This window comes from Desmodus rotundus, chromosome 9 (genome assembly GCF_022682495.2).
Source record: "Desmodus rotundus isolate HL8 chromosome 9, HLdesRot8A.1, whole genome shotgun sequence".
Lineage (NCBI taxonomy): Eukaryota > Metazoa > Chordata > Mammalia > Chiroptera > Phyllostomidae > Desmodus > Desmodus rotundus.
The window spans coordinates 35,555,133-35,567,436 of record NC_071395.1 but is presented as its reverse complement, the minus strand read 5'-3'; the positions used below and the strand labels follow the sequence as shown (position 1 = coordinate 35,567,436).

At 48.4% G+C, this 12,304-nt stretch overlaps 1 protein-coding gene across 7 annotated transcripts in view; it reads right to left on the bottom strand.

The window, feature by feature from the left end:
- Nucleotides 1-3,304: 3,304 nt before the first annotated feature.
- FBXO16 (F-box protein 16) overlaps nt 3,305-12,304 on the bottom strand; it is a 46,126-nt gene continuing 37,126 nt past the window's right edge. Inside the window, exons 8-9 of one of the 7 annotated variants that reach the window (XR_008425193.2) lie at nt 6,899-7,181; nt 4,051-6,294 (exon numbers count right to left, since the gene is read on the bottom strand). Coding sequence is in view for 6 of the 7 variants with exons in the window: in XM_045202704.2 (XP_045058639.1) it covers nt 3,762-3,953 (192 nt within the window). In the remaining variant the exon portion in view is untranslated. Of the gene's footprint in view, nt 3,954-4,049; nt 7,182-8,200; nt 10,024-10,236; nt 10,421-10,449; nt 11,097-12,304 lie in introns of those variants that run through there. The other 6 variants (XM_045202704.2, XM_045202706.3, XM_053911856.1 and 3 more) reach the window with 6 other exon arrangements.

The following is a 12,304-nucleotide window of genomic DNA, read 5'->3' as shown; positions in this document are numbered from 1 at the left end:
CACATTTGGGTGGGGTGGGGTAATAAAATACATGCAGAAATAACAATTGTAAAAGACGATAGGAAAATGGATAGATTACTGTGTGACTATAGAGGATTGAGACTTCACAGGAGGTGAGTCGGGATTCACATTAAAATGTGAAGCTGGGTGGTTAAAACGAAGCTCCAGTTGGCACTGGGCAGCCCCCACGTAGGCGCCACACAGGTCTGGCTGTCGCGTGTCCGTCGTCCCTTCTAAGGTTTAGACACGCTCACCTGTGCACTCCCTTTCTCTCTCTCTTCTTTAAGATTTTATTTATTTCTTAGAAAGAGGGGAAGGAAGGTAGAAAAGAGAGGGAGAGAAGCCTCGATCGGCTGCCTCTCGAGCGCCACCTATTGGAGACCTGGCCTGCAACCGAGGCTTGTGCCCTGACCAGGAACCCAATCCGTGACCTTTTGGTTTGCAGGCCTGCGCTCAACCCACTGAGCCACACCAGCCAGGGCTGCCCTCCTTCTCTTTTGGAGGGAGGCCCTGGGAACTCATCATGTCCCTTTCTTCCTCCCCACAGCTACCCATGTCTTGAGTTTCGTCTCCTAGCACTGTCTCTTGTCCCTAAACTGGCTGTTGACTGGGGCACTATCTCTGGAGCTTCCCCCCGGCCTTGAGGCTCACAAAGATAATTACATCAGTGCTCTAGCTTTAGGGTTTCTGCAAGTATAATCAGTGTGGGGACCAGTTACAAGCAGTTGAGAAACTCTCTTGCAGTCCTTGCTCCTGGAAGCAGCCTTCAGCTGGCCACTTGGAGCCCTGCGAGGGTGGAGTCCTTCTCGAAGGGTCTGCATCCTTCTGGAATACTGAATAAAGATATAATCAAGGCAGGACAATGAATGTGGCAAAATAGCCAATCAGGTAGAAAACAGCGCTCCTTAGGTAAGCATGGCGGAAAGAGCAGCTCTCTAGGGTCAAACACAGTAGGGTCCTAACTCTCAGAGTGGCTGTATGTGGAGAAAGAGCCTCTAAGGGAGTAATTAAGGTTAAATGAGGTTGTAAGGGTGGAACCCTGAACTGATAGGGTTAGTGTCCTTGTAAGAGACACAACAAAGAAAGATTCTTCTCCGTCTCTGCACGGGAACCAAGGAAAGACCACGTGAGCACACAGTGAAAAGGCCACCGAGGGAGAGAGCTCTCACAAGGCATCAACCAGTCCCCCCTACCCCTCACCCCTGCCCCGCTTGTGGTATTTTGTTAAGGCAGCCTGAGCTGGTTAATACAGGGTACACACCCAGTTCATGTAACTGTGCTGTGACCAATGATGGGTAAGTAAAGGTCGCACAAGGAGCCATCCTGAGTCTATTCCACAATGGTCACAATTATATTTCCCATCCCACATGTCCTTCCAGAACCTTGTAACTCCCCCGAGACTATGCCCCCTGGGCTTGACAATGGACAAGCCTCTGTGATCACCAGGGGACAAGTGGACACCAGGAGACTTCCAAGGCAAGGACAAAACAGGTGATTCAGATCCCAGCTGGTTCTCTCTTGGGGTGATTGTCCTTAGAAGTGCTGTGAGAATTCCAGCCCACATGGAGAGAAGCAGAGGCCCCGCCCTCGGGCCTAGCTGAGCTGGACGGCCAGCACCAACTTTCCAGCCCTGTCCCTACATCATCTTGGAAGTGGATCTTCCAGCCCTCTGTCAGGAGGATCCAGAGGATGCTGTGTGGATTGGAGACAGGCTGTCCCCCAGAGCCCCTCAAACTGCAGATTCATGAGCAGAATAACAGGCTGCTGTTAAAAGCAACAAAGTTTGGGAGTAACTCCATAAAAATAGAGAACCCGAATGAAGCTTAAGACAAGAGATAGCCACTCATACTGGACATGACCGTCTTTCTCTTGGTATGTCCTTGCTCCAGAAGATCCTGGTCTGTTCCAGAAGAAGCTGGGGTCATTCTCCAGACTGGCCTACTCAAACATTCACCTGCAACATGACTGGCTCCTGCAATAATCACAGGGGTTTACTGGGCCAGATCGTGCAGAACCCTGGAGATGCAGGCCACCCCAGCTTACACAGCTGCCCCTAGTTCCTGGGAGCCACCCACGAGGGCTCAGGCTCCAGGAAGAGGAAACCCTAATGATAGTACCTGCTTTGCCCATAGGACGATCAGAAGGTCTCAACTCAGCTAGATGTGTTGTCTTTCTTCTCTGCCTCTGAGGCACGTGTGAGCTTCACCCTGAGTGGTGCCAACGAATCAGTTGTAAGTTGGTCATGTTTTGTCCTCCGCTGATCACCTGGGCATCCAAACCACTGTCCTCTGCTATTGTGCCGAGCCACCACTTTAAACCGTTATGTTCATATGAAGTATATGGACATAAGTGTGTTCAACTTCACACGATACATCTTTGTTTTTCTACCATTCTGCTTTACTTAGGTAAGTATCCTAGATTGGTAACTTCTGGGACCTTAAAATGGTTACATGACTGTAAATGGTTTATTTGGGGATGTATGACTAATGTTTTTGCAGCAAAGTAACATTTTCTGTTTTCCAATAACTCTTTAAAGCCCATCCATGGCTTGGCTATCAACCATAATTCTGCCTTCAGAAGTGTGCACATTAGCCCCACTGTGCTGGGTGCTCACCGTAGCACTCACGCCCTCCCCTCGGTGATCACCCCAGCCACGCTCCCCAGCTCCACTCCTTGCCTGGAGGCTGATGTCTAAGAGCAGCATCTCCGGGAACTTTCAGGGGAATTTGACCGAAGGGAAGTGCTACTGGCATGTTGAAAGGTGGGAAGAGAGACAGGGGTTGAGTGCTCCCTGTTTTCCCTCCCCTGGGGCTGGCCCCCCCCCAATGGGACATACATGCTACAGGGTGGCCTCTCTTCCTTGGTCACAGCTCTCACTGGGTTCTAGGAACCACAGGTCCTTTCCCTTTCGCCCCTTCAGGCCAGAGGATGGATGATAAAGGCTGCTGCAACTGCTAGTTCCTAGGTGCTTCACCATCTCACCTTGATTCTCTTAATCCTGCCCGTGTGTCCTGGGCTGAACTATGCCCCTCCCTCCCCGCCCCCACCCAGTTTCTATGCTGAAGCCCTAACCCTGGATTTCAGTGTGTGACTGTCCTTGGAGACAGGGTCTTCGGACAGGTAAGGGAGGCTAACTGAGGCCATAGGGGTGGGCCCTCCTCCAGTCTGACTTATGTCCTTATGGTAAGAGGGGACTGGGACGCAGAGAGGACACGCGTGAGGACACAGCAAGAAGACAGCCATCTGCAAGCCAAGGAGAGAGGCCTCACAAGAGATCAGCCCTGATGACACATTGACATTGGACTTCAGCTTCCAGTCTTTGAGAACGTAAATGTCTGTTGTTTATGAGCCCCCCCTGCCTGTGCTATGGCGTTCTGTTACAGCAGCAGCGGGAATGGAGGAAGACTGCAGTACTTTGTTAGGGAAGGCCTAGCACGTTAACACACCATGGCAATAGCCCCGTCATTAAACTGCTCAAGCAGCCTTGGAAGTGTGCTGAGTGTGTCTGTGGGGGACCCTGCCTCATGCGCCCAATATCACCCATGGAGCTGTCGCCCTTTATTAAACCTGCGGTAGCCACCACCACATTTCCATCTAAGTTTGTAAATATGTCAACATTTATGCCATGAATACCTTTTGCTAAACACTGCAGAACTCACTTGCACAATAAGGTGCCTAAACCGACAGTTTCTAATAGAGGAGCCACATAACATCCGACGCTCCAGGGTGTGGAGCGTCTTGACATTCCTATAAAAATCTTTTCACATCTTTAAATCAGCTTCAGTTCCGGAGTCTGGATGCATAACAACCCAAGGCCAGAGTGTCTGAAGACGCTGCGCGAGAGCCTGCGTCGCTGCTGCCTCGGTGGCTGGGAGCCCCACCCCGCGGTGGGGATGCCAGGCAGGACGAGCTGAAACCTGCAGAGGGGAGCTGTGTTCTGCACTTAGGGATAGCTAGGGAGGAAAAAGAGATCAGCGGCGTGAGAGTCATTAACACATCAAGAGGAAGCTATATAATTAAACGTATTTTAATGAGGTAAAACAATTGTATGAAAGGGCAGGCCTGAATGGGATTTACTGAGACTTGCCAGGTTCACCGCCCCTTATCCCATGCAATCTTCACCTTGAGCTACTAATAATAACTCCTTTCATCTCCAGAGTGCCTTCACAGCCATAATTTCACTGGAAACCCCGGGAAATTCTGTGAGGCAGGGAGGGAGGTATTAACATCTCCATCTTACAAGTCAATGAAACGGAAGAGCAGGCAGGTTAAGTGGCAGCCCAAGGTCACAGAAGGGAAAGGTGTTGAGGCTGCGTCTGGACACTTGTGGTTCTTGGGCCAGGTGAGGATTCGTAGCGTCCGTGTCGATGCCCCACTAATCTGTGCACGCACACATTCTCTCCAAAACGGCAAATCTCACAGGGGAACCTTCCAACCAAGACTCACAGTGAGAAAGGTTCCTCCTCGACATCTGGCCGTGAGCAGGAAAGGGAAGAGGAAAGAATGGAGAAAATAATACGAGCTGAGCTTTGCAGGGAACTTGTAAATTCACTTATTTTGCTGTGTGCAGAGACGTAAGGAGACTGAGCGCACAGACACTGCAGCCTTCCCCAAACACGATCCCCCTTCTGTCACCCCGTGTGCCGCGGGCAAGTCTCAGCAGTCAGATTATTCGTTACATCCCTCTAACGCGCTCTGATACGTGTGTTTGCAACACACAGGGTTTCTACGAATCTGGGAAGAATCAGAAATTGCGTCAGCCAGTGAGGGCTGTCCCCTGTCCTCTTCCCCAGGGAACCGGGTCCCTCTAATTCCACAACCATGCACCCCACCGGCTGGTCTTACCTCCGGTGCTCTCTTTACTCCTCCCCTAAATACGAATACAACCTGCCCTTCGAGCCCCACCTTCTCCAAGAAACTTGAGTGACTTGACCCTCCAGGGTTTCTGCCTCAGCTGGATTCCTATCGAGGCCTCTGACTTAGCACTGAACATATTTTTGCTCTTGGCATTTAGCATTTGTTTCCGAACGTAGTCATTTGTCTTCTGATGAAAACACAAGCTCCCTAGGAGCAAAGCTGCAATCTTCGACCTCGTTGAAACTGTGACTGTCTGCCTCTAGCAGACAGATCCATGTACATTTACTGGTTTTTCTGGGAAAGAGTAGGTCACACTGGCTGAAACACAGCAAGCTGTTAGAATCGAAGAGGAAAGAAGGAAGAAACGGGAGAAATAAGCCGTATCTTCCCTGGTTCTCAGTCCTAAGTGCTGTCCTAAGACCAGCATAAGGTGAGACAACAGATGGAAGTGTTCCTTCGTGCTATTTTAGTAGTAATGAAAATAAGAAAATACCTGTTGAGTGAAGGAAAAAACCTAGGGCTCTGATTCAAGAATGGGCTTGTCACACCTTACCTGTAACAATTTCAAATTTAATCCTATTATGGTGCAAAACTTATGTATCACTGCATTTCAGGACCTCTTTCTCCCGAGTCCCCCAGGGGGGTTCACAGGCCCAGGCAGGCTCCTCTCAGGCTGGCCTTTTTCTCTGCTGCAGGTCCCTGGGGCCACCCCAGCCTCCCCTCCTCTCAGGCATGGTCACGGCCTATCCGGGTGGCGCAGTTTCTCTTCCCTTCAAGACAGGCTCTGAGAAGCCCGTCTTCTTACTTCCACACTTCTGTGCTGCCCCTGAAGGCAAGTTCACAGACCCTCTTCGTTGCAAGACTTTAATGCTCACCATTATAAGAGAAAAGACAAGATTTAAGGGGAAAACATGAGGAAGTTATATAAAAGCGTACCAATCTGACAGTCCTGGGTCTTGGTCTAGATGCATCTGACAATCTAGAAATAACAGGAAACTTCTTTTTCCGAGGTTGGGTATGAGCCCCTGGTGCCTGGCCCAGAGCCACTAAAACCCACGCGAATTCTGAAGTGATACAAGCCAGTACTTAAAGAACTTCTTCAGTCTTCCAATGGTCGTGTTCTAGCCATGTTGGTAAGTATTTGAACTGTCCCCAATCTTTCCCTCCCACGAGCAATGCTGATATGAATAATCTTCACATAGGTGCAGGCCTGTCTGCTCTCACCTGTTTTCTGATGGGCTAACAGCAGCTACAGCCACACCATCTACCGAGAACCCAAGTACTGGAGCATCCCTAGAGAGTGTTCCCTTCTTCAGCCTGTTCCCATAAAGAGGGATGGAATCAGGTGATTGAAACAGACTTCTCTCATCCGTTGAACTTGCTGTTATTCTTCTAGAGACAGTTACCCAATGATATCTCTACATGTTGTTATCACGTCTTTAAATGAAAGGACACAGAAGAGAAATGTAAGGCCATGCTTTATCTATCAAGAATCTCTCGCCCAGTCTCCCTCCTGAGGTCTTGGCCAGTATGTTCAACTCTCTTTTGACCGTGTAAGTGCCGTCCGGCAGGTACCACTGGCCTAGCATGTCCTATTGTGTTTGTAGTCTCGGGAGCGGTGGCAGGAACATTTAATACAATTGCTCAACCCTGATACCTAGGAGTTAACCCTTGCTTGGCTGGAAGGTTCCTCCCTCACCCCCTGCCTGGAAGTACTTGGGGGGCAGAGAATATATCTTGTTATGGGTGTACCCCTAGCTCCTAGTTCGGTGCCTGTAAACTACTTGTTGCATAAACGAGTAAACATACAAAGTAATATGTTTCCCCATTTCAGAGGAATGGCTAAAACCGCCATGCAGGTGGACTTCGAAACAGGTAGAAAATCCCTGTCTTCAGGCTGGAAGTCGTTTGATGGGGCAGAAGGAAGTGAATGAGGATGGTGAGAGGCTCCTGAGGCTGCCTGACGCGGGAAAGAGGAGGCTACGGCCCAAGAAGCGCTATCAACAGGGTACAACTTGTATGTGCCAGCTTCTACAGTCACCTGTGTCTTGTCTCTCCCCAGATGGATTTTCTGTTGTTTTCCATTCCTGTGAGTGGCAGAAATTTGCGAGCCGTTGTTGATACAAGCAGATGAGATAAAGGAGTACGTGGATATGAAAAATCAGATAAAAGCAGCATCGGCAATGAGAGCCCCGCAATGTGCTCGTCCCGCTTCCCGGACACCAGCACCGTCACCACCAGAACCAATAGCGACTGCCAGTATCTGACTGCTGGGCATGCGGCTGAGAGTCGTGCACTCGTTACTTCATTCAGTCTTCCCACGCCTGTGACATGGTGAGGAAAGGCAAGGAGGGTGACCATCTTCCCTCTGTAAGAGACCCCACCCACGTCCCCCTTTAAAAAAAGTCTACCCTCAACACTTTGTTGTGGCTCCCAGTTCAGGGGTGGTGTGGTGAAACTACATATAAATACAGATTACTGTGTTTGTAAATCGTAAGGTCAGAAGGTTTGTTTGTTTGTTTGTTTGTTTTACTCCTAGAAACACAGCGTTGACTCACTGCTGTAACTTGCCTAAGCATAGGCTGGGGGCTGAGTAGTGCGTAAGGGCCTCTGGTGGGGGCATAGGCCTGGAGGACGGGGGAGATGGCTGGGGAGGGCCCACCACGGGGGCTTTCCCCCTGAGACGAGAGTCTGAGAGGAGTGACTACGCATCTGGCTTCAGTGGAGTGGGGGCTTCGTCCCCAGCATGGAGCTGCTTCACTGACTTTTCCATCGGGAAATTCTCTGAGGAGGACCCCCACCATCCTCCGGCCTCCCCGGGAGCCCCAGAGGCTGCACAGACCTGCCTGGTCACCCTTCTAGGGGGCCCCTGCTTAGGTCAACACTACGGAGAGGGCGCTCCTTTTCTTCCTGGTCCACTCTGCTTCTGCCAGAAGCAGGGGAAAGGTGTTAGGGAGAAGTAATCAACACAGTTTTAAAGAAGCCACAGGCCCCTGTTCTTGGTTTCTGTTTTAAGGAACCTTGGGGTAAAACTGTCGGCTGTGGCAGCAGAGGAAGGCTAAGCAACTCTAGGCAGGGTTTTGAAATTTAAATCCAAGACTGTGCGATGGTTTCCCAAGTAGGTGAAAGAAGGTAGGGGTGTGTTGCAAAATATCCGTAGGCCATAAAGTTCGATGGTTGTTTGTTAGTAATGGTTGTAAGCTCATGGTTCAAAACATCCATGTCTCAGAAAATTAGTTTCTACTGTAGTTTGTGGTGAAATATATTACAATACTAAATGTTTTACACACACATATCCTACATACATATATTTATATACTTGAAGCCCTCGTAGTAACAGCAATTACCATGTCATAAATAATACATATAACTAATAATATTATGTAACTCATAAACACAGTTCTTCTCTTCTGACAGAACCTGAAGAAAAGGCAATTTTTGTCAAATAGTTGCTGTCTAACTCTTAAATAAAAACAAGTAGCCATTGGGCCCCAGTCTAACCATTCAGTGAAAGAGAAGCAGATACGATCACTCCCATTGGAAACACCAGGGTAATTTATTGTCATAACTTGATACAAGAAGAGGCAACACGATGGAACAAGCAAACTATGCTTTTACGGACAATGGAGAAATACAGAGGCTCTAAGTGGGGTCCCTCCTGAGAGTTTACTTTGCCCCCAGGATTCTTGCAATAAGGCCTTTTCTTCTCTGAGGTCTCAAAATTTAAGAAGCAACAAGCAAGCAGTGGGATGCACGAGACTCAGGACTCACGGCACTGAGTCCCGCACGCACTCCCCGGGCCGTCCGGGCGAGGGGGAAATGCTGAGCGTGCACATACGCAGGCGCGAGATGGAACAGATGCCAGGCGGGGAATGAAAAGAGTCCGACTTCCGTTTCACACAGCTCTGGATGCAACCGTATCTTACATAGTGGGAACCATGGGAGAAGGCAAAGACAAAGGGAAAAGATGGAGAAAACTGGGGAGAAGTGAAGGCAAAATCGGGAAAGAGAAGCTTATTCTCAAGTTGGAGTCGCCTTCTGGCCGTCTGGCGGGCCCCTCCCAGCCCCTGCTCGCCATCAGCTGGCTCCCGTCTTTCCTAGCCCTGGCGGCCCGTTGATTTGGTGTGATCTTGACAGGTGCTACCACTGCCATCACCACTGCTAGCTGCCGTTTGCTGAACGTTTACTTTGAGCTAGGCGCTGTGCCAAATGTTTTACCTCCCCCTCCCAACCCTGTGAGGTTGGTGTTGGTACTAATTCCATTTCACAGACGAGAAACAGTCTCTGCAAGGTTAATACCTTGGCCAAACTCACCGAGCTACCAAAATTGTGGTATCAGGCAATGAAGCTAGTAGACTGTCTAAGTCCCAAACCCATTGTATTGCTCTTGGTCAGCAAAGTGAAAAGTAAGATGGCATTGAGTGCGGGAGAACACAAACGTATGTTGCACTTAATATATATCTGGCAGTTAGTTCTGACAACAGTCATTACTCCCACTTAACAGATGAAGAAACAGCGGTTCAGAGAGGTTAAGTAACTTACCCAAAGCGGCACGGTTTCATACAAGAACTCAGGTCCTCTCTGACTGCAAAGCCCATGTTCTTTCTTATTCTTCCCCCCAAAGGAATTCTCAAGAATGTCACTGATGGAACTGAACAATTAGAGATCTCTCCTATAGAGAGTTTCACTTCTGCACGTCCAAACCACGCGACCAAGACAAAGCAAACCCCCGGGAGGCCACGGGAACCAAGAGTCTATCGAAGACTGCCCACAAGGAACCGCTGCACAGCTTTGCTTCGCCAATTCTCCTGTTTCAACTCATTGAATGTGGGAGGAAGCTACGGGGGCCACAGACCAGGCGCTGGCCTGGAATGAACCCGAAAGAGGCTGGAATCCAAACTCTCATTTTACTCATGGAAAGATGAAAACTCAAAGAGGCTGAGTGAGCACGAAGTTAATGGTAGAGTTGAGGCTAAAAATGCGAGTTTTCTGATTCTTAAACCGGTGTTCTTTCTGTGACAGGAACCAGGAATCACTTTTGGGCATGTTCATGTTCCCTCCCGCTTTGACTCGGAGAGGGGTTAAAAACGAGAAAGCTTAAAGAAGCATTTTAACTCATCACAATCAAGTGATCCTGGAACGAGGTGAAGAAGGTAACTGCAGAGGCTGGAATTAGCAGAGCACAGGAAAAGATAAGGTCTTATCTAAAGCAATTAGAGTCAGCAGGCAATTAAAGGCTTTTGTTACTTGTAGGACGGCAGCTCTGAAACAGCAAGCTCTTTGAGATCGGGGCCAAATCAAAACCTAGAAGTGAGGTCGGCTAACCTCCCTGCAATAGTTCAGTGAGAGACAAAAGGTATTTGTTTTTATACTGAACTTGGTAGGAAAAAGCAAAAAAGAACATGAAACAAGATGTCAGCTGGGGTCCTCTGAGTCCAATTCCAGGGCCAGGGAGTCCGAGCCCAACCCCTGGGTTTTTGTGAATTGTCCCAAAGGGCTTTTGTCTTCCTGGCCTTTTAGACTCCGGAGATCTTGCGTCCATGTGTAAATTGAATAGAATTTACTGTAGGGACGGAAGGCAGGGTTTACTTCCCAGCAATAGCAAATACATTTGATTGGAATGGGTGGTATTACTATCTAATGCCTTCCCGGTCTCTCCCCTACCTCACCTTAGCTTCTTGCCCTCAGACCCGCTTCTCTCTCCTCTTTTCTCCCCCTTTCCTCCGCTCCCCCTCCTCTTCCCGTGCTGGAGCAGCAACAACAAACTTCCCTAAGCTCCTGCAGAGCAGGTTTCCCCTCCTCTGGTGGAGGAGCCCCACAGCATCCAAGCCCGCAAGGTGTCATCTTTCTCTACCAGCTCATCAACGCTTGCCCCCAAGGAGACAGCTCCCTCCTCACACCCTTCCCGAAGAGGAATTGTGGGGCCAGCTGTTATGATTAAAAAATGTTTTATTTTTCACACTTTTACATGAGGTGGGAACATCTCTGGAGTTTAATTAAAATGGTACCTAGTTCTACTGTGATGTTTGTATTTTTAAATCACTTTGTTCTGTGTGGAATTTTATAATAACTACTAGTTGGGCATTTCTTGATATTTACAGAATTTCCATAAGCAATGCTCAAAATCATAAGGCATTGGTGAGAAGAGCTAGGCTGTTTCCCACCTGCCATCAATGACGGGGACAACAAAAGGTAGTTCAATGGAGCAGTTGACACAAGGCAGCACGAGAATTGAAAACCTAGGAGGAAATCAGGTACCCTTTTCAGGGGCAGGCTCTGCAAACTCAAACCTATTAGATGATAGACAACATCCTATAAGCTCACAACAGTACACGTCGATTTGAACCTGTTTTCCTAAGAAGGTTTCTCCTTTTAGAGAGAACGCTCACATTGGAAGGCTTGAGGTCATCCCCCACGCAAGCAAAGTGAAGGTGGTCCTAGTGGCCTAAAAGCTGGAGCCCTGAAGAGACAGCCTAAGGAATCCTCCTTGTGCTTTTACACACTCGTGCTGTTTCTCTCTTCCAGTCCTTCCATCCACAAAGCTCTAACTTCTCCAAGTATCACATGCTCCGTTTCCTGTTTTCAAGGAGCAAGGAATACTCTTGTGCTCAGATCTCAGGACCCTCCTGGGCAGGTTTTGGGGGTTTGTCCCTCTTGTCCTTGCCTGCTTCCTTTTTTCTAGTTCCCCCTGAAATCTTCCTAGATAAACCTGTCTGAATGATACGCGAACTTTCTAAAAATGAGTATGTGATGTTTCCCATTGCAATTGCACCTCGGCTGCATCTACCAAACTCTACGGCTGCCGTTGTCAGTTTTATTTTCTCCCAACCCTTCTTCGGTCCCCTTACTGCGTTTTCTCCATACCCACTTCCTCTTCTCTCAGGCCCCATGTCCAGTGTTTTTTCATTTTCTCAATCATTTTGCATCACTTAGGTGCTTGCTTACTTCCTAGGAGGTAGTGGCCTAGAGTGAGGGCAAACTGCCACCTCCTGGAGACGGGGCCTTAGCCACACTCAGCCTGTGGCCCTCACCCAGTCAAAGATCATCGCTTGCTTTGGGAAGGTTTAATTATGCCTTATGCTTCTTAGCAAAACGACTAAGCATAAATAGTGATTGTAATTAGTATATTTATCTAACATTGCAAGGAGATCAATATAGTCATGCACTTCATTTATTAATAGCTTCATTGTTCTTTATCATTGTTTAATTTGCCCTGGTTTCCCTTTCAGCTTTAATTATCAGCAACTTTAAAAAATTTTAATTTATAACAAATATTTTAACTTAAACAAGCCCCGCTAGTATGTGACAGATGGTTAATGCCAAAAGCCCAGGGGAGGCTTCTGTTTAGCCTTTGGTTTTCATTGTGGTGGTTGTTTTGTTTTTTAAGCTACAGAAATGTTTGTCTGTGCTGCTAATTTGTAAGCATACAACAGCATCAACTTTTATC